At 40.9% G+C, this 23,042-nt stretch overlaps 1 protein-coding gene across 2 annotated transcripts in view; it reads left to right on the top strand.

The window, feature by feature from the left end:
* The window catches only part of wtip (WT1 interacting protein), a 45,997-nt gene that overhangs the window by 2,415 nt on the left and 20,540 nt on the right, over positions 1-23,042 (top strand). Inside the window, exons 2-3 of one of the 2 annotated variants that reach the window (XM_034680655.1) lie at positions 9,812-9,913; positions 10,501-11,574. In XM_034680655.1, coding sequence (XP_034536546.1) covers positions 9,812-9,913; positions 10,501-10,667 — 269 coding nt within the window. In that variant the 3' untranslated portion in view covers positions 10,668-11,574. Of the gene's footprint in view, positions 1-9,811; positions 9,914-10,500; positions 11,575-23,042 lie in introns of those variants that run through there. The other variant, XM_034680654.1, reaches the window with a different exon arrangement.

The raw sequence follows: 23,042 nt of genomic DNA, 5'->3' as shown, positions 1-23,042 counted from the left end.
TCCAAAATAGAGATGATTACTTCTGATAATTGTAATTTCGCTCCTTTATTGATTCATGTAATTCAGCTGGATATAAAGAATTCTCCATGGCAACACTTGAGCAACAGCATAATAGTACATCAGTGTAAATGTCTTGTGTAACTTTTGCTGTATCAGACAAGTACCCACTCAAAGTGGAATTCAAGGAAAATAGTTTAGCACAGGCTGGTTCAGGAAAGGGGTAATTTACTGTTGTCATCATTTCAAGTTCTGTTTGCAAGCAACCAGTGCAGCGTTTCCACTAACAGGTCCCTCTGTGGATGATAACAGTGGCTTTGCAGGGCAATACTAATTTCTGTCTTGGCACAGCTAACATTTGCGCAGCGCTGCACCTCGCTGAATGGAGCCTTCTGTTCTGCCAGAGTGGACACCCCTCGATCACTCAGAGCAGCTCGGCCTGTATTTGTTGCAATCGCATCATCTGAAGAGAGAGCTTATTGGATTTTTGCCTGATTTTATTAATTCAACATTTGCTTGGTTGTTTCTTTTTCGTGATTAGGGACTATGAGACCAAGTGTGTTTGGTTCAGCAGCGACAGAATGCCTGCCTAGGAAGTTGCTGTCTACTTTTGAATCAGCAGCCGGACTATTGGCTGGAGTTCTTGGACAGTGGCTTGTTTAATAGCCAGTGCACTTGCTTAGAGGGAGGCACAGACAGCTGTAGATTTGTTCCAGAGGAGCAGGTGAGAGGAGGAGGAGGAGGAGAGGGATGGCAGGCAGGAGAGAGTGATGTGGAAGAATGGAAGGAGGAGGAGCAGCAGAGATAGTGGAGGAACAAAATGGAATTAGGTAGAGAGTAAGAGTGAAAGGAAAAGGAGAGAGAGAGAAGAATAAAGTCAGACTGTCCTTACAAAAAACCCCAATGGACACAGCTCTGTTTCCGTAGCGACAGTGGAGAAATTGATCGTCTTTTTGGGGTTTTGGGGGGGGCGTAGCGCTCTCTGCCAGTGTCCCATCCTGCCCAGCTCTGCTTGGCCGGCCCTTCTATGGCCTTCTGTTTGTTGTGGTGGCGAACGAGCTGTGAATCAACAGCTGGCCCGATACAGGCCTGCAATCCAAGCAGCAAGGGGAGGGAGGCCCACCCCACCCCTTTTCTCCTCCTCCTCCTCTCCCACCACCACCACCACCCGCTCTGACTCCCCCGCGAAGCCCTTCATTAACCAGCCAGTGGGGAGTCGGGCAACACCAGACACTTGGCACACGATCTTGGCTGGCGGGCCAGACGTAGTTGGTGGGGGTCAAGTCTGATCACCTGCCCAGAATTATAATGGCAGTAGTCATGCACATGCCTGACACACACACATGTGCGCACACACACATGTTGACTTCTTGCAACAGCACACTGCCCTGCCATGTGTGTCTGCAGTCTTCTTTCAACGCTGTATATACTTTTATTGCACAAATTGCTGCTGACATAAGATATTCAGTTTAATTAAAGGAAAGACTTAATTTAAGTTTTAAAGCTTCATTATCCTCTGATGTGTCAAACACTCTCAGATGTCTCACAAGTGAGGACCTCTCTCCTTTATTGGTGCTGTATTTCCAGGCTTTGATGATATAAAGGCTATCTGCTGCGCCTGTTCTTTAATGTTCTTCCTGCAGCTTTTGAAGTGAAGTGCTGCATTTTTTATATTGCTAGTGTTGGCAGTGGTAGATTCCATGTAATCAAACCAGAGGTGTAACTATGTTTTACAGTAGCTTTCTGATACTTTAACAATATTCCAAATTTCACAGAGATTCAAGAGGTTAAATAGCTTCTTTTGGTAATTTTGTGATGTGAACTTATCACACCAGTAACGTTTTGGGCCATCAAAGAATGGAGTGTTTTTTATTCCTGTCTTACCAATGCTCCCCTGCTGTAATTGCATCCACTGAGACCAACGCTTCCCCCGTTTTCTTTCATCATGGCCACTGGGATGGCATTATTGTTCATATCTTTCAGAGAAGTTGTTGCCTGCTATTTTACAAGTTACTTGACTATCTGATTAATCCTATTTCTTGCATTACTCAGACTGCTTTACTTATGGACATTTCATGCAAAAGCTGGACTGACACTCATAGCTGGCTACATTTTTTGATCAACTTCTTCAAGTGTGACATAAGTGATATGTCACTCCTAAATAGCTTTCCCTGCACTTCATCTTGCAATGTCTGTTATTTCCGTATGCAGGTACAAATCAAACCGAATAGCAGCCATGGTAGTCAACCATAGACTGTATAAAATATGGACGTAGTATCCGTGACGTCACCCATCTGTTCCTGAGCGCTGTTTTGAAGCCAGTTGACGGCAGCAGCGGTATTGGAAATGCATAACTAAACCAGGCAGAGTGTGACGTAAGGGGGCAGGGTTTGAGCCTCCTAGCCAACAGGTATGTGTTCCCGTCCGGGAGTCAAGTCAGTCATGTCCTTATTTGGGCAAAAACTCGTAATCTTAATATCTTCTGAAAAAAATTCACCCCCGTACAGGGTGTGCCGATAGAGAAATTAGCTTCGTAGATCCAAGCCGTTTTTTGAACCAGGCTGTAAACATGTTTATTAATGCTGCAAAGATCGTCTTTTTGAATTGGTGTCTATGTGGTTTCCGGTGTTTCTGCAGCCAGCCTGAAGCCGATTCTCGATGAATTGCATGGGCTTCATATTTTGAGACCAGAGGTTGCCACTTGGATAAATCCCATTTCTTGCATTACCCAGACTGCTTTACTTATGGACATTTCCTGCAAAAGCAGGATTGACACTCATAGCTGGCTACATTATTTGTTCAACTTCTTCAAGTGTGACATAAGTGATAGCTTTTGTTGCAATGCTTTGCCTCCTAAATAGCTTTCCCTGCACTTCACCTCGCAATGTCTGTTATTTCAGTATGCAGGTACAAATCAAATCGAATAGCAGCCATGGTAGACAACAGAAGCCAAAAACACGTCCGTGAAGCACCACGGAGATTAATATTTTAGTGCCAAATTTTGGCACTCAGCATCAAACGTTCTCAGTACCTTAGCATGTATTTTTGCCTGTAGTTTCTTTTCTTTGGAATAGACAGCCCCAGTAAGGTCTCATAATTCCTGGTAATGTCAGTTCATTGTTGTGTACTCTCTACCATTTGTGATTTTTCAGACACTACCATGTTTGTTGTGCACTGGAAGAGATGTGTGAGCCAGCTCTGTGTGCAGTGAATCACTTCAATAAGACGTGCAGAGGTTTTAAAGTATTGTGCAGCAGTTTGTTCCACAATTTACACCTCTGATTTTAACCCTCTCTGCTGTATTTGTTGTACATTTATCTTGTAGCCTGCTTATAACGACGGCGATTGTTACATGTGATGCTGTGAGGAGACAAAGTCAGGCAGAGTGGTCGTTAAAGTTTTATGAATCGGGTTGTGACATCCTTCTAACGACTTTCGGCACAATCTTTGAAGATTTCAGGGACATTTGAATACGAAGTTAAGGTGTTCATAAAACAACTCCAAGGAATTAGGAAGAGGAACTATTGATATAGCCTACTAATCTTTTCTCTTTCACATCATGAAGTCTTTCACTTGACCCTCCATATTACATTCAATATTTCAGAACTCACAGTGTACTTAAAAACTGGCATATTGTACTCATCCTCTGTTTATTTCATCATCAGACTCATCAGTCTGGTGTTATAAAGCTGTCTCATAAGCCCACACTGATCAGTCCTCTGGTGCTGCTGTAGGAAAGCAAAACAGTGTTTTGTTCATAAGTTTCAGAAACGTATGTGCATCCAGTGAATTTATTTTTAACCCAAGTGAATGCACAACATCCTGTCCTTGTTGCCACATGGACATGTTATGAAATGGGCACATGAGGGATTCAACTTCCTGTTTTAAAATGAAAAACAAGAGGGCTGAAGAGATTTCTTTTCTTTCCTTTTAAACTAAAACCACATCCTCGCTCAAAAATTTCCTTCAGGATTTTAGGATCAGTTTTTGAATGATAACATCTCTGCGTTTAGTAACTTTCGTAGTTTTCCAGTGACAAAGAAAACATGAACACATACGAGTAAAATTGGAACAGTCTTGCAAACACGAGGTGTGTGATTAATAGATATCTGCAGTGTAGCTGTGACCATGGGGAGTTTTGTAATGAAGGCAAATCGATGTAGCTCTATTAATAAATCATATTTTTTCAGTTCAGTCATTGAGTAGAGCATCAAAGTCAGTCAGTCAGTTAGTCAGTCATTTCTGGCCATAGAATTATTCTACTGGAGAGAGGTAAAGGGAGAATATCCACAGACGAGATAAATGGCATGAAATTGGGCACAAAGTGATGTGTGTTGACAGCTGTTTAGAACAGGAAAACAGATTTTTGTCTTATTGGTATTCAGACAGATGTATAGTGTTTGACTGGTACCTATTCAGTCTTTGGGAATATACCTCGAAATACTGGACATAACCTTTGTTTTAAGTCAGCACTTTGGTGTTTGTGTATGAGTGCAACTGGTGTCTGGATCACACTCACACTATAACCTGAGTTAGGATGAGTCTCAAGATAAGATGCACTACTCCTCCCTTATGCAATTATGTATGTTATTCAAAGTCTGCAGAAACCATATAAAGGTCTCAAAAATGACAGGAAGTAATCAGTGAAGTGAAAGTTGAACATAGTCACTGTGGAGAAGAGTTAAGAGCAGAACAAATTGAGCAGTGACCAAATCCCACAGTAATTGGCTTCAAACAAGTAAGAGGATATTTTTAAACACTCTTTATATGTGACGATGGAAGCAGTAGTTCCTTTATTTTACAATTCACTAGCTGAACAGTATGTACTGCTAAAGTCAACAGGGAAAATTCAAACTGAAGAGCTTCAAGAAAGAATCACTTCATTAAAAGTTGATGAATGTTATCTAAAATTCAATATGTTTAATTTACTAGGAGGCTGTATTTAGTGAGTGACTTATTTTCTAATAAAGAGAATAAAAGAGGGCATATTTACCTGCAGCGGTGGTGTCAGGGAGTCTTTAAAAAGGCTTTCTATTTACAGAGTGCCTGTATGTCTACTGTGGCAAAGGAGATAGATGGCAGTCACTGTGGCTGCACTAGACACAGTCAATGTTATTTATTATTGATAGGTGTGGTCAGGTTGCTTCCAAATTGAATGCCCAGATTTGGTAAATGTATCTGATAAATCTGTGTGTTTATCTGTGTGTTTATCAGACATCAACCCCTGCTTTCTGAATAGAAATTTTGATCAACCTAAACCAAGCGGCAACCTCTGGCCGCGAGAATTGAAGCCAAAGCGGAAGTGTTAAAAACTGCCGTTTCTTGAATGTCGGCTGGCTCCGGAAGTACCAGACAAATACACACAAATTCAAAAAAGCCGATCTTTACAGCAGAAATAAACATGTTTGCAGCCTGGTACAAAAAAAACGAGTGTAGTCTGGATCAGCACACACTGTACGGGGGGGTGAATTTTTTTTTCTAACGTGACAGTTTTAAAGATATTAGGATTACGAGTCTTCCAATGAGAGGCACAGCTGACTTTATTGACAGGCGGGAACACCGTTGCCGTTGACTAGGACTCTCAAAGCCCGCCTCTTTATCTCGATTTAAGTTAGATTTAGTTCAGCATATCCAATATGGTTCCCGTCGATGATTGGCTTCAAAACAGCGCTTTAGAAACAGATGGGTGTCATCACAGATACTAATCCATTATTTATACAGTCTATGACCTAAACACAAGCTAAAAAGGAGAAGCTGAGGCAGGCTTTGAGTTTCCTGGAAAACAGCTACAATGCACCCAATTGACCTCAGGCATGCCTTCAAGTATTCATATTTACATATAACTCTTAGCCTTCATAAGATACAAACAGATGTGTTGTTAAAAATGTCAACCCTATACAGTTTGTATTTAGAAAAATAAGCTACTTACCTGAAACCTTTTTTTTGACCAGACTGTAAAATGGGCATTTTCAACATGGGGGTTCTTTGGCCTTTGTTGCAGTTTTTTGCACTGCTGCATTGGCTTCATTTTTCAATACCCCTTTATTAGACCCGATTAACGACAGCTAATTTTTTACAGCAAATTTAAAAATGTATACAGCCTTGTACAAAAAATGAATTTTTTTCTCTTTACCTCATTTCTTTATTTGCAACAACTGCACCGGGGGGTTGAATACTTGTGACACCCATCCGTTTTGATTATTTGTAATCGAGAGGCAGTTGTGTCACTGTGTTGTAGGTAGCTCGTCTCTCAACTCTGCCAATTTCAAGAGTGACTGGAAGGAAGTTGCACTTAGAATTTCCAATGTGGTGACAACTATCTTTGGGGTTTCATTGCACCAGTTTGTAAACTAGTGAATGACATATCTGAGACTACATGCATGCTTTGAGCAGTCTGTTGAAGGAACATAAAGTGCAACATTACATTCTGTGCTAACTCCTCTCAAGTTTACCAGGAAGACATGTAACCTTTGTTTTGTCTCTTTCTCCTTTTATATGCTTCTGCTAATGTCACACACTGCACTGGAGCTGCTACGAAAGGGAAATTATTGTTTCAAATAGCCAGAGAATCCCACTGTCACGTCACAGAAAGCGTGTCCTAGCTCTGAAGTCATCCTCAAATATTATTCCAAAGATAAGTAATCATTTATCTTGGGGGAGGAGAGGAGGGGTTATGAGCAGCTCCCTGTTGGGATCTTGTGAGATCTTGTGTCCTCTAGGCACTGTGACCCTGGACTCACCCCACCCAGGCTTTGACCCTGCTCTCCCTGAGGAATTTGACCCCGGTGGAGGTCTTCTTCAGTGTGAGAGTTTCAAGATTGTTAGTCTGCTGCTGCTCTGTCCGAATACGTTCAAGCCACTGTTACCCTCCTGTCACATTTGTTCACTAAAGGTCACTCTACTCTTTATAGCTGGTTTGTTCAAGCTTTTGGAGACACAGAGGCGGTATTCCTGTACCAGCGGATGGCTGGGTTTTTCCTCTCTGGGTTGTTCGGTGCATCACCAATAATCTTTATATAGAACAGCCAGGGAACAACATTTCAATCAGAACATTTTGACTCTACAATATATCACCTCTCTTAAAGTATTGACAGAGCAAGTGGTGTTATACAGAATCTCAGCACAGCTGTGTTTCAATTGTGCTGCTTTCAGTACAATATCTTAACCTCAAGTGTGATTGTTCTTTCAAACAGCAGTTTAAAAATCTGCATGCACTGGGTCATAAAAAGTAAAAAGGTACAACAAATTCTTATTTTGGTTTATTATTTATTAAAATACGACCCCAATTCCCAAAAAGTTGGGATGCTTTGTCAAATATTATTAAGAAAAAATGTTTGATAGATTGTCAACCAGTCAAACATTAAATTTAACTAAAGATAGTACAAAGATGCTGAGGATAAAACGTTTTATTGTTTTATGAAAAATATAGGATCGTTTGCTGCTAGTATCAGGGTAAAACAAATGACAGGGATGTGTTTACCATTGTGTTGCATCACCTCTTTTTCTATGAACTTTCTGTCAACACTTGGAGAGAGGACAGTTTCTGGAGGTTTGAAACATAAATTTGGTCACAATCTTGCCTCATGTAGGATTTCAGTTGCTCAACAGTTTGGGGGCCAGTTTTGTTTTACTTTTTGTTTCAAGATGCACCAAATGTTTTCAATGGGTGCCAGGTCAGGACTGCAGGCAGGCCAGTTTAGCACATGACTCTCCTACTACAGAGCCATATGTTGTAATACGTGCAGAATGTGGTTTGGCATTGTCTTGCTGAAATATGAAACATCTGGCAGCATATGTGGATCCAATACCTCTATATATTGTTCAGCATGTATGGTGCCAGATGTGTAAGCTACCCATGCTATGGGCACTTATGCATCCAAATACCATCACAGATTCTTGCTTTTGAACGGTGTGCTGATAACAAGCCGGTGGTCCTGCTCCTCTTTAGAGCGGTGGATGTGGCCTCCATGATTTCCAAATAGAATGTCCATTTTTGATTTGTCAGATCACAGGACAGTTTTCCTCTGTAGTTCATCTTAACTTGACTCAGGCCCAGAGAAGTCGTTCATGTTTATAATATATGGTTTCCACCTTGCATGGCAGTTTTAACCTGCTTTTTTTATGCAGTAATGAACTGTGTTCCCAGATAGTTGTTTTTGGAAGTAATTTTGACCCCATGCAGGGATTTCCACTTAACAGTTACATTTCTGTATTTGCTTAATTTTTCGATAACAGAGTTTGCCGTTTGGCCAAAACTCAGCCTTAGTCTGACGCAAGTCCTGAATGCTTCACAGAAAATGGACTTGTGTAAAAGTTCAGAAGGATGTGACATTCAACCACGATGAATTTCTGTAGAATATATTCTGTCATGTGACCTCTTACAAATGATGAGTTTGAAAACACCATTTTCTGCCGGGGTAGGAACAGTCGGGGTCATTTACTTGAATGGTCCCTCTCTTTTTGTGTTCTGTGGGCCCTCCTCTCAGTGGTTTGGTGGGGGAGGGGCTCCATTGGAATGGGGTGATGTCACTAATTTCTGTGCACCAATCATAGTTGGCAACTTAAAAATAAAAAATCTAATTACAGTGATGGGGTTGTTTGTTTATGTTGGCGGCACTTTCAGTGAACTCTGCACAAACACCCACACAGTCCTGATGAATCTGAGATTCTGAATACAGATCTTTATAAATAAGGGTGATTAATGACTTTAATCTGAACTTTCACTCTTTCTCTTACATGTTCATAAATATTAACTGTTGAGGACAAGAACTTTGGATGCGGATTTGAAGGCTCAAAGACACTTTTCTGTTTTTTTTTTCTTCTTTTTTTTGGCTGCAGCTCAAAAATCTCATTGTTAGTGGGCATGGTGATGAGCAGAGAACGTTTGGACTCATGACCTCAATACTTCTTAAATACTGTTAATAACCCAAATTTATTAGAACAGAAATAGTGGAGAAATAGTATCAGTTCAATCTTTATGTCACCCTAAACAGATTTTAGTTTTAGGAAGTTGAGTTTTTATGCTGTCCTTAAACTTACTACTCTGTAAAAACCTGAGTAACATACTTTTTGTGCACCTTCCTTTTTTCCCCCATCGCTCTTGACTCCTTTATCTACTGCATTTTCCACCAGCACGTGGAGTTCCTTCAGAAGGTCTGATGTAATGCATGGAAACGACAGGAGTTTGGTTTGACTTTTGCAACAGGGATTGAAATTATTTTTGGAAATAAAACTTGTGAACTAAAAGCCAGAAGCTGGAAATTGCAGAGCCTTCTTTCAGTTCTATCCTTCAAATAAAAGCAAAGCTCTGCAGCTGTGATAGCTCGTCTGTGTTTGGCACAGTTTGGTTTCAGAGCTTGATGAGTTTGACAGCCCTGAATTACATTGTGATGGTGATATTCAAAAGCTGCTGAGGGAAGAGGGGACTAAATCTGACTCTAGAAATACAGCAGTGATATTTGTGCACACTGTGTATGGTAAAATTATTTTTAAGCAGATTTCCAGTAAAGATGCTCAAAGCTGGCAGCAGGGCCAGTGATAGTTTGACTCCATCAGTGATGAGCAGTACGAGCTTGTTCATCCATGATCAAACTTGTTTTTAACAGATGTTACTTTGTGCATCGTTTTGGTGCAAAGAATGAGATGCAATACTAACAACGTTAAGATATAATGAAGACAAAGTGCTCTATGTGATTTCCAGAAGATTATACTTCCACACTGCATGCAAGGGACTCTTCTTCTTTTTCTTCCCTTTTATTCAAAGTATTTGCTCAGGATTCATAACATTGGCTGACTGTCCTTGTGTTTTTGACAGGTATCTGTGTTAAATGTGGAAAGGGAGTGTACGGAGCCAGCCAAGCGTGTCAGGCCATGGGGAACCTGTATCACACAAACTGCTTCACCTGCTGCTCATGTGGTGAGTAAAACTGTCAAATTCTCTAAATGAAGGTCAAAACTGCTTCATCATCTGCTCTGTTAATGTGGAACTTCATCTCGATGAGAGCAAAATCCTTCCCCATTGTGAGCGTTCTTTGGTCTAACTGAAGTGAAGCTGACTTCCCAAACATGTTCAAAAACAGAACAGTCAGTGATGCCAAGGCTAAAATAAAGACCCATGGTAAGGCAGTGCTGTTTGTGAGACCTTTGATGGATTTGTAATGGGTTTTTACCGCAGACAGAAGCAGTCATGACTCTGCGTGACTATTTTCGCATTTCTGTGTACAAGCAGCAGTTCTGAAATGTCACAAGCTGCATACGGTTTGCTATTTACAACTTGCTGTACAGTCTGAAACATATTTTGAGAGCAGCCTGGAAAAGGAGTAAAAACATTTTTTGATGAGGCTCTCTGTAAATCTGATGTCTGCTGTTTCAGATAAATACAGAAGCACTCTCTATCTTTAGTTATCCATTATTGGTGGTGACAACTGGCTCAGGCTTTTGCTTCTCTTTTTTCATTGTTGACATTGTTGTTGGAAGTGATGGTGGTGTTTTTTTTATTTACAGCAAAAAGTGCAGTTGTTATTCATCTACACAAGGGCTTTTTAAGGTTCTTCCCCTATCAAAATGAAGATAACAGCAACCTCTTATATCCTTCATTGTATGACCCCCTGCCCTACATCTGCAAACCCCATAATAAAGGGACATTTTATAAACTGTGCATATTGTCTTGAGTGGAAATGTGACGACCATTGCATGCAGCCTGGTTAAGTTAAAGTTGTCAAAATTGTCATTACTCTGATACTTTAAGTGCCTAAGATACAACATTTGTTATTTTTACATTCAGTAGTATCAGATAATACTGAAGCTTATTAAAAAAAAGATCTAAACTTGTATTTTTCTCAGAAGCTGCAGCAAGCAAATGAAAGAAAGCGAGAGGGACACAGTGAGCAGTGGTGGTCGATCCACATAGGGATAAAGTGAAGAGAGGGAGGGTTGGTTTGGAAAACAAAACAGCAAAACTGAGAAATGAAGTTATTTTCTGATTGTTTAACAACAGTTATGCTTTTAATAACTTTTTAAAACTTCCAAACCTCTTCACAAACATGCAGAAAGGTGCCGGGTTTGCAGCTCAAGTCACACTCCTACCTGCCTGCTGTGTGTGTGTCTCTCTGCTCCGCCCTCTGTCACAGCCACTCATACCGCTAAATCTCCTCATTCACTGGTCAACAAATTCTGATGTTTGTGAGTTTTTTTATCAGCATCTAATCAAGACACACATGTTACACTTAAAGAGAGCAGAGAAGAGAGACAGTGATGTAACCCAGTTTCTTATGTTTTCTCTAAGTCCCTGTGAACAGTTGACAGAACTCTTCACACCACGGCACAATGATTGGCACCCATATGGAACGACCAAATCAGTAAAAAAAAAATAGAAAATATTTACCAGTGTTGTCATATCAAAACAGGTATTGATATAATTTGATTTTAACTAGTATCATATCAAAGTTCAAAGTCCTGGTATGGGGTCAGCTGTAGTTACAGTTGTTTTGTAAATACTGTGCCGCTGCTCTTCTTTGTACTAATTTTTTCTTTAATGTATTTGTTCTAATTTCTCCTCTATTCCTATTTAATTCCTGTAAGAGCAACTGTAATAAACACATTTGCACCTGGGATAAATCATTTGTGATTCTGATTGTATGCTTCCGTAAATATTTATAATTTTGTTCATTTAAGCATGACAGTATATTCATGCTGAAGGTCTTTGTACTTCAGTTCTCACAAAGCTTTTTGATATGAAAAGCAGCAGTAAGATGTTGCTATGGATTCAGTGAGTCACGAAGTGAGTTACATTGTATCACTGTTTTTTCAGTCTATATATTTACATTTTGTTATATCAACACAGTTTTAAGTGGCTAATGGCATTCTCTGTTTTCATTGTCCCCAGTTATGTACAGACAACTTTCTCTGGAGTACTCTGATACAGTTTAAACCAAGCGGCAACCTCCGGTCTAAAAATATGAGTCCAATGCGGAAGTGTTAAAAACTGCAGTTCATCAAGGATCCGCTTGAGGCTGGCTCCGGAAGTACCGGAAACCACATACACACCAATTTCTAAAAAGCCGATCTTTACAGCAGAAATAAACATGTTGACAGCCTGGTACAAAAGACGAGTGTAGTCTGAATAGCTCATTTCTCGATTGGCACACACTGTACGGGGGGGGGGGTGAATTTTCCAATTTAGAAGATATTGAGATTACAAGTCTTCCAATGAGAGGCACAGCTGATTTGATAGACAGACGGGAATACTGTAGCTATTGGCTAGGAGGCTCATAGCTCGCCTCTGTACGTCACAATTGCTCAACAGCAGCAATATGGCTGCTGCCGACGATTGGCCTCAAAACAGCGTTTCAGAAACAGATGGGTGACGTCATGGATCCTACGTCCATATTTTATACAGTTTTTGGTTTAAACTCAAACTTGTTTTCACAGGCTCCCCAGAGATAAGGCATTCTGCATCTTATTTTCTAGGTTTTCTGAGTCAATGTATGGATGATGTGTGGAATGCACATTAGAAATGCATGGTGTTAGTCACCTCTGAGAAATGCACGTGTTATATCTGTGCTGGGGATGGATTGAAATTTGACTCCTGAGAATATTAGTTTTGATGCTAATTGCAGCTTCATCTTCTGTCCAAGTTGATAAGGAGGCCAGTTTATAATTATCTATTGACTAGTTGGTTACCTAAAGAACAGCAGCATACACCTGTCTGTTTGACACTTACTGTTTTCACACTGCAGCCTTGAGCTGCTTGAGCTATACAGCTGTCATCCACGTTCATATTTATTTTCAGGTGTTTTTTCTTTCTCTGTTTTCTTCTTCTTGCCCAAAAAAATCTGGCCCTAAATCTTAATCTCACCTACAAAGCTGTGAGTGGTTGATCCATTTTCTCCAGCCAGGAAAAACAGTCATTAATGAGTGAAGCACACCACATATTTCAAACACTTTAAAAGTCAACAGTGTGGGCGTAGAGGGAAGAACCAGGCTTATCTATTGTTTCTAAGCCAAACCAAGTTTGTTAGTTAACTGTTAAATAATGAAGTGCTCTTAAAAAGCTGAAAATCAATGAGTATAATCCTTGTTTTTTGTTTGATGCCTTACATCCGTGGTCGGATGTGTAGTTGTTCCCAGAAAATGAAGGGAATAATGTGAGCTACTGTTTCTGCCTCAGTTTGTGTCTGCCTTCTCCTTCTCTTGTTGAGGTGCTGTTTCAAACCGTCATGCTTTAGGCTTCAGCTACTGCTCAAAAATCATTAATCGTATCACTGGCTAGCTGTCAGAAGTGGTGTTATTGCCAGATATTAGGGCATCAGACAGACTAAAAAAAAACAGGTCTCTATGCAGCAGAAACCAAGCTAATACATCAAAACCACTAAAATGCTGACATTTTGTCAGAAAGTAAGGCTTTAAATCTGTTTTTGAGCTTGTAGTGTGAGTGTGTGTGGTTTTTGGACGTCCCTGTCATCCGACCCCAACCCTCCTCTCTTGTTTCCCAGGGAAACAAGGGGAAGATGTCGGGAGAGAGCTCTTTAGCCAGGTTGCTTCCATTCATATATTGTACTACACATGGATACTGATCCTGCAGCCCAGCCCCTCCGGCTCCTGAAGAACTGCCTATAATTTACATGTAACCAAAGCTGCATACTTTCCTATTTATTGTGTGTCTGAAGAAAGAGGGGGCCAGATGCTGAGTGTCCAGTTGCCAAAGTTGTGGGGTTGGCTTTGGAAAGGTGGCCTCTGGCCTGGTTAAGGTCTAAGTGCCTTTTAAACAGTCCTCATTGACTTTCAGGGTGTATTTAGAACTGATCAGCTAGATGTGCTCCGAACACTGCTTTCAGTGAGGCAGACATTTGTTTTGTTGTTCATGAAACAACCAGATGATTTCCTCTGAATACTAAAAATACTTTCAAAGAATGACTAGGTTACATCCGGGAAGCGTTGATCATATCTTGAAGTTGTAAGTGAGATTTTTTTTTGGCTATAAGACAAAAAACAGACAGCTCCAGAGAGAAATATTGTTGATTTAGTTAGTGAAATCAAATCCAGGATTAGTCAGCTCAGGTCGCCACTGATGGCTTTGCAGGCCATGTTGTCTCTCGAGATGGTTTATTTGTAACGTAAACTCTGAGATGTATCATTCGACCTCATGTGAATGGGAATGTTTTCTTTTAAGAAGGCCTCTGAGAAGTTTAGTTTCAAAGTGCCTGCACTTGTCATAACACAATCTGGTGATTTATCAGCAGCTACGCTTCTGTGTTCCTGTTTGTTTTTTGGTCTCTTTCAGTTTTTCTTTTCTCTCGAGTGGGGTCCTCCTGGAGCCTGGAGCTCCAGAGCGAGGCAGAGTTTGCTGAGACATTGCTTGCTGGTAGCCTTGGGCTTTGTTTAACCATGCATAATTGAGCCCTCCTCTTGGCTTACTCCCATGGTTGCACCCTTTTTTCATGAAATGGCCAAGAATGCAAACTACCCCCCTCCACTTCAGCCGGCCTTCCCTGGAGGACCTCGATCAGACAGTCACAAAGTGTACCAGACCTGCTTATCAGAGGGGGCAGGCCTGCTGGGATGGGCGCACATTAAACAGCACACGCACAGAGGGCTGCAGGCATGCATGTGCATACACAGAAACACAAATGGATGTTGTTCCAGAGATTTGGGGTCAGATGAGTTCAAATTTGTCCTTTAAAATGAATGTACTTATTTTGTGCAGCAGCCATGCTCACCCGGAAATGAGCAAGAACATATGAGACAACAGCTCTCATCCTACAGTTAATACTTAAGCACCATTAATTAAAACATTTGTGTTCCTCTGCAGCTTATCTTGAAGCACTTGTGAAGCATTTTCACTTTTCCCAATGAGTAAGTGCCCTTTAACTGGAGTAAATGTATTGCCATGTGACTGCCAGACAGGGTGTTGTCCAAAATAAGCATGCCTGCTCCAGATAGAAAAAGAAATAATGAAACATGTTGCTCCGGGCTGGATGAGCAGACTGTCAACCGCAAGGCTGATGACTCATTGGCGTGTTACAGTAATCCAAGCGGCCTCTGAAAGCACTGGCAGGAGAAGAGAGTTCGGGGGCTTGAATTTCTCCAATCATTCACCACCACCAGTTGCACCTGCCAGGCAGCGGAAATCAGAAATGTGACAAACAGGGAGTGCTTGGTTCTTTGTTTTGTTCGTGGAGTCTTACAGTCTGCTTATAGACACACAGTAATATATATAAATGGATTGTGATGAAATAGGGCACGACTACCATGACTGTGGTAGGTCACACAGCAATCATTAATTTCATCTTTAACATTTAGATGTTCTATAGATATACACATAACACTGTAAGTATGTTTACTATAAAAAACACATATTGTAGAAGGTAGTAGCTTATCAGCTACTAACAGGTGTTCTCATTAAAAGGAGGGCATAGAGCTCTCAGCTAACAAGCCTGTAGCAGTGTCATGTTTTAACCTTACTGGCCTTATAGTTGAGTTGCTCCCTCTTTTTTAATGAGTAACAGGCAGACTGGATGCTGTCAGACATCCAGGATCATAACGTTGCCTAGATTCGAGTTACACCTATATATCATTTTCACTATATATTTATCTTTATATCTCTGAGCTGAGAAGTTGACTTCAGGCGAACTTTCTTTAGTGTAGGCACGATGCATGGCAGACTTCTCTTGACACTTACCTTGACACCTCAGTGTTAGTCTGTACTTCGAGACACATCAGTCTGTACCGTCAGCGTCATCATCAAACTGCTCAGTGCTTCCTCCTCATGAACATAATGTTTTAGAGATTTAATGGTGTTAGAGGATTCAGAGCTGGACTTCTGTGTGATTTGTATCACACACAAATACAGTAGCAGAGGACTCAGAGCTTATCTGCTTTCAAATCCCCAAAGCTGTCCAGCCACAAGATGAGAGAATAACAGTTCACCACAGAGTCGAATATGATCACATAATTTGTTTTCCAGTGAAAGCTTCAGAGAAAGAGCTTTCTCTCTCTCTCAGACACATGTTTATCTCTCCTCTGCACAGCTGAAGATGTGTTAGCCTCTGCAGTTCTTGTGTCAGATTTTGGTCTGCAATTTTAAAAGTAATTTTGTTACCCTCTTTTGAAGTCCTATCTGTCATCATCAGATATCTTCTGCTAAAAGGAGTAAAAAAATATTCTTCCAAATACTAAATAAGTTCGAAGCTGTATCTTAAAATCAGCTTGTGAAGCAATCATCTTTTATTAGGACTAGAGGACACAAACAGATATTAAGTGTCACTTTTGCTGTGATTGCTCATTTTTTAAACTCAGGGTGGTACTGTGCCGCGTACAGAACTACTGATAAGTTGTCCAATGTGAGGAATTCATATTGGACACCCTTACCGGTTAAATCACATACAGAGACTATAGTCCTCAAAACTGGCTGCCGAGTTTTGATTCCAGCCCTTGGCCATTTACCACACGCCACTCCCCCTTCTCTCTTCCCAGTCATCTATTATATTCCCTGTCCTGTCTTTTGATAAAGGCTGAAAAAAAAACTAAATAATCTTTAAAAAAAGAATTAATGGACACCCTTCAGCCAATCAGAATGAAGTATTCAGTACAGCGGACAGAATGAAAAGCTATTGGTTTTCCTATCTATATTTTCTATGAGACACAGGTGTTTACAGATACCAGAGTTAATTACTGTGTCCTGCATCCTTAACGTTTACCACGTATTGTTTCCTAACAGACTGCCACAGACCAACAGCCCTAGCACATCTCTTTGTGACTCCCTGTTTAGGTAAACTAGACGTAAATCTGTGTAAGAAAATGTCTTATCCATGATGGAGAGTGTGTGTATGTGTGTACATTAGCTGGCTCAAGGGATGTCGCAGCAATTACTGTTTAAAAATAGATACATGATGTAACTGATTCAAATGGATAACTGCATTATTAATGGTGGATTATAGGCCTGCTGCTGTACCTACTACAGCTGAGTTGTCACACAATACCAACAATCTTGTTCAGACAGCAGGCCTGCACAGGCTCATCATGGTGCAGTGTAAAATCTCACATTTGAAGCTTCTTCGTAAGGGAATCACCACACAAATTGGTCCTTCTACCTGGCCAGAGCTGTGGTCACTCTGCCAGAGACTGAGAACAGAGAGTCTCCCTCTGATGCATCTCACCAGGAAGAAAATAAGCAACCTCTGATTAACTGGTTTGCTGTAAGAGAAAACATGACATTTTGTATCCAATTACAGGAACTTAAGTTTTTTTTTGGTCAGCCAGTTAGTAGCAATATCAAAGCTATAGATATAGTCAAAATAATCAACAATTAATTTTGTCAAAACTAGAGTGGCCGTGGCTTGAGAAGGACAGAACCTGCTGTGCAATGAGCTCTTTCAGTGTCCATGGACGTCCAGTGAATACAACACATTTACAGCCGGACATTAGAGATGTTCTGGCTGTTATCTTTCTTGGTTATGGGCTAGTTTACTGCTTATTGCAATGAATAAGTATATATATATATATATATATATAATAAGTAAAAATAGAAAATAGATAAATAAAGATAGAGTACAATTAAGATATATGTTACAGATGGAATTTAGATAAATACAAATGTCACAAATGGATTAAATAGAAGTAATTACAGGCAGTATTAAAAATGTTTCAGTAGTGACAGGTTGACATGGTGTGATTGTGGTTGATAATGACAGATTAATCAATATAATAAATAAAGTTGAAGTTAAAAACGAAAGAGTAGTCCACTTACATTCTTGGCGCTTGTATAAAAAAAAAAGGAAAAGCTGCATTTTATCCCAGTGTCACTGATTGTCGGGCTCTTTTACTCCACTGTCAATGTAGGGTCTTAGGCCTGACAGGTGAAGAGGCACGATCTCTTTTTATTCACTATGTTCCCAGCGGAGGAAAAGACGCGTTCAGAGCTCACTGAGGATCCAGGGACGGAAAGATTTTTCTCTGCCATCTGCTTCACGCTGTGCATGTGCGACTCCTGTGACCTAACCCTGACCCGTCATGCAGTGCACCCACTCGCAAAGCAGCCGCTGATGTGTTTTTTTCCACAGTCGAATATTAATTTTCAATATATATTCGAATTTAGAATATTCGTTGACAGCCCTAGTGTGTACACTTAACTTGAGATGAGTGCTCGGGTCGAAGTCTTTCAAAATTAGCTAGATTACGAGGCAGGCTTGGCCCCGTCTGCAGATCACTGTAGCCTAGCTTGCGTGCTGTTTGTTTCTCCCTCCAGTTTCTCATAGAACGGGCCGAGCTAACCGGTATCTATTGTGGCTAGTATATCTATTAGTGATGTGTAATTCATACAATCTCACTTCAAAAATACTTAAATATCCCTTTAAACTTGATTCCTGAAAAACACATGTGCACAGCAAGACAGATTACAGCAACAACAACAACTTTACAGCAGCCTGCAGTAACTCTCCAGGGACACATGATCAAAAAGGTCAAAACATAAACCAAACACAAGACAGTCTGTTACTTTAACATTAGGCACTAGAAAGTGAAAACAGTCATCTCTTGCAATATATGCTATATATATAATTTTGCGAGGCGGCGGCAGTAGAGCTGCGTTGAATACTACCAATTTGATACAACATCTAAAATCTAATTATGCAACAGAATTCACACAAGGAATTGAGGAAAGGCCGCTCAACATCAAAGTACATTACTGCGTTAACCGTTCAGAAAGCCACACAGAGTTATACCACACAAAATACACTCTTGGTCCAACAGCAGAGCACTGCCATTGTGGATCTCACACCGTCTCATGAGAGTTCATTTATAGCAGTAATGCCAGGAGTGTAAAAGTGCAGTATTATGGTTCTCATAAAGCACAGCATGTAAAACAGATTATTTGTAAGTTTTACACCAATGCCAGCTGGACTAAGTTAAATGGAAAAAGCTCAAGAAATCTTTAGTTTGTTTACTTTAGTTATTTATTTAAACAAAACAAATACATCAGAGCATCTCTATTATCTAAGCAAATACAAGTGTCAGATCAGGACTAGGTATCGGCAGATACTCAATATTAAAAAATCGGATGGGGCCCCAAAAATGCTGATCGGGACATCTTTATTAAGAAGCAAACTTGCAGTTGTGTCTGTGTTTGGTCACATGGTCACATCTGCCTCCTCCTCCTCCTCCTTCATCAGCAAAGGATCAATTAGTATTGATACATTGAAAGCCGTCTCCTTATTGAATACATACATGTGATGTATGTCATTATATTTGTGCACATCTGGCTCTAAATGTATAAACTCCATCTTCATATTTTGGAATGACATATCAGTCAGATGTGAGAGGCGAGGGGTCTGTGGTCAGTGTTTGGAGTATTGTAACTCAACCACTATTTGCTGTAGCTCGTGTTGGTAGATTATTTTCAAATTCAATGTCATTGTAACAATAATAGAAATGTACTTCTGACTCTGCTGGCGAGGTTATGCCTAAATCAGCACATTACCATCCTGGGAGAAAGAATATCTTGTGCATTTCACACACATAACAATCATTTAGGCGGTGGCTCTCTGTCTTAGAAATACCAGCATTATATATTTTTTAAACTTTAAATTATACGTTTAATTTTCATTGCACTAGGATCAGATTGGTACTTGGAATTCGTTATTATTCAAGGAAGAAAAAGTACTATCAGATTAGTTGTACTTCAAAGCACAGCTTGAATGAGAGATGTGATGGCATGTAGGTTTTCAACTGCAGCCAGCGCCCACTGTTAGCCACTTGTTCATTAAAACAGGCAGGGCCAAACATGTCATAATTAAGGATGTGTTGTACACTGTGTTCAGCCAAAAACATCCAATGCTCTGTCTGCCTCTGTTGAGCTTTTTTTGAAGAGGTGATTATAATCCTGAGAGTTATGAAAATTTCACAATAACTTCATGTTCTGTCATGAGCACTACCATAAACTCTGACACACAGAGAATCAGTCACAAAATATTGACACAGTCACATCATGTGACCAATAGGAAGCTAACAAATTCTTCAACATTGAACACTAGAGGATGGGACTTATTTTATTAGAGGCATCTGTTGAACCTCATACCTTTCCTCGTATAAGACGAGTCATTAGCTCTTTGGCTAAAGCTGAGTCACTACATCTTAGACACAACATGTAGGATAATCTGTTACTAGAAAACAGGGAAGAACATCCCCCTTTTAGCACTCTACAGTACTCTCTGGGCTGTAACTGAAGATCCAATAACATAGTATTTCATTTAATTTAATTGCAGTAGCCAGGAAGAAGACTATACATTCTTCATGATCCAAGAATTCAAGGACAGCAACTTTTCATGGAAACAACGCCCTTTGTTTATTTCAGTTTCTCTGATTCATTCAAATTTTTGGTCTGAACCATAGACTGTATAAATAATGGATGTAGTATCCGTGACATCACCCATCTGCTCCTGAGCCCTGTTTCGAAGCCAATCGACGGCGGCAGCCATATTGGAAATGCGGAACTCAACCAGGCATAGTGTGATGTAAAGAGGCATAGTGTGAGCCTCCTAGCCAACAGATATGTGTTCCCTTCCGGGAGTCAAGTCAGGCATGTCCATATTTGGGCAAAAACTTGTAATCTTAATATCTTCTGAACCGTCACGTTAGAAAAAAAGCCACCCACCGTACAGTGTGTTCCGATAGAGAAATTAGCGACGTAGAGCCAAGCCATTTTTTTAAACAGGCTGTAAACATGTTTATTAATGCTGCAAAGATCGTCTTTTTGAATTGGTGTCTATGTGGTTTCCGGTGTTTCTGCAGCCAGCCTCAAGCGGATTCTCGATGATCGATGAATTGCATTTTATAACACTTCCGCATGGGCTTCATAATTTGAGACCGGAGGTTGCCGCTTGGTCTGAAACTTCAGCTCAACTAACAGAGAAACCCTTCATCGAATAAACATCTACAGAGCTTCATATTTCTTGATCCAGTCCTTGTTCATTCTCAGAAACCAGTGAGTCCCAGTAAATGATGTATAAATGGGTTCAACACACCTGCTGCACCTTAGTCATATTTGAGCAATATAATACCTTTGCCTTGGTTGACAGTCCTCTTTCACTAGACCAGCGCTCATTTCCATGGCAACACCATCATTCAAAGTGAGTACATTAGCAGAATGAGCTCTAATTCCTAAATAACCACAAATTAGAGGCAGGCAGCGCTAAGAAGTGGAAAGGTCAGAGCCCTGAAGCCTCTGCTGTAACACTGTGACTGCAGTGCAGGAGGGGAGAATCAATCAACATTCATTCTCTGTTATTGTTATTATTTTATTGGTAATGTTACCATTTAGAAAGTATTAAAGGTTGTCTTAGTGTTTGTTTTTCAAGGTTCAGCAGCTGTTTAGTGGGAATGAGCATGTTTTTACAGCAGATTGAGGTCCATGTTTGGTTCTCTGAAGCTCTCATATCAACCATTTAAATCATAATACTTTTTTCTGTGTGTCAACCATTCACAGTTTAAAAGCACACATAGGGTGTGATTTTAAAGGAATAGAAGACCCCGGTATTGTACCTCATCAAGACCAAATGTTCTGCAGTCAGTTAAAAAAAACATCAATACCATTTAGAGATCAAGGTGTTCAATCTGAAATCTACTAGTAGACTGAAACTCATAAACAGAGCTTCTGCAGTGTGTGAGGAGGTTCAGGCTCCTGTCTGGGGACAAAAGGCCAGAGGAGAGAGAGAGAGAGAGGCAGGCGGAGAGCCCTCCCCCTTCTCTCTCCTCTCCTCTCCTCTCCTCTCCTCTCCTCTCCTCTCTTCTCCTCTCCTCTCCTCTCCTCTCCTGGGTGAGGGGAGTGGGCAGAGAGTGGGTGTTGGAGAGGTGTGGGGGGTTGAATGGGACCAGCTAGTGACCTCAGGCAGAAAGAATGTCCCCGTTTGCTCAGTCGGGCCCGCTCCCCTAGCAGCGCTCCACACAGTCATCAACGCTGGGGCCTTTGTGTTCACCTTCCAGACCCCAAACTCCAGAGCAGAGGCCACAGACGAGCACACAGCAACACCTCGCAGCCCCCGCTGCTGCTCTGTTCTCTGTAATCTCACTGTTCCTGCAAGTTTAGCTTCTCCAAAGATTTCCAGTTTTGAAGACCATGTCTCTTAAGAGTTCTTCCTCCATCCTGCTTTTCTCTTTTGCTCCATGCTACCAAAATGCTAATTGCTCCTCTGTCTCAAAGTCTTAAAAGTCTCACCTATTGTGTGGGCAGCATTCCTCGGCTGCTCCGGCCATTTATGTGGGTGTTAATGTATTGCCATCTCCAAGCATTGTGACACCGTGTTTGTGTGTGAAATACAGCGATTGCATAAATTTCAGTGTTAAAAAGGAAGGGGGGGTTGGATTTCCCATGCTGGGACACCCATAAAATCAATGGTGGCTCGGGACGACAATTAAATCTAACTAATCCAGCAGATTTATGAGATCCGTGTGCGTCTTCTGCCAGGCTCCGGTGAAGTCATCGTGCTGCCAGAGAGACAGCGCTGCTGTTAAATGAATTTGAATGGGCAAGCTGTAAGGGGTGCATGGCAGGGGGCTGCAGAAGCCAGCCTGCAGCAGAATTTCTTTTTAGATTGGATTCAGACTTGGATTCTGATGAATGAAGACTCACCCAGAGGAATTCAGGCTTCTTACTCAGAGCTGGGAGCTCAGTATTCTGAACCTTGGCCGGCTGCGGTGTAAGCATGTCCCAGTTGATATGTTCACAAGGTGCACAACTACAACTATTGATTATGTTTATGATATTTAGTGCAAAAACAAGTGTGAAAAACAAGAACACAAAAGTTTCACCTAAAAGTTTGTTCATCTGTCCAAGCAGCCAAGACAATCTCAGAATTCTATCTGATATCGACAATGCTGTGGACGTCTACCAATGTTCTTCTGGATAATCAAGCTGGCTAATTTCAATTATGGAGCACCACTGCTGTTCAAATGTGTGTCAGACTTAGAGACATCCTCCCTCCTGTCTGCTATTGTTGGTCTGTCTGTGATCGGTGCACAATGGCAAGGGAGGAAAGAGGAGTGATTCTTGGGGG

Source organism: Notolabrus celidotus, chromosome 3, assembly GCF_009762535.1.
Source record: "Notolabrus celidotus isolate fNotCel1 chromosome 3, fNotCel1.pri, whole genome shotgun sequence".
In the NCBI taxonomy this organism is placed as follows: domain Eukaryota; kingdom Metazoa; phylum Chordata; class Actinopteri; order Labriformes; family Labridae; genus Notolabrus; species Notolabrus celidotus.
The sequence above is the reverse complement of the archived record's forward strand: the minus strand, read 5'-3'. Positions and strand labels throughout refer to the sequence as shown.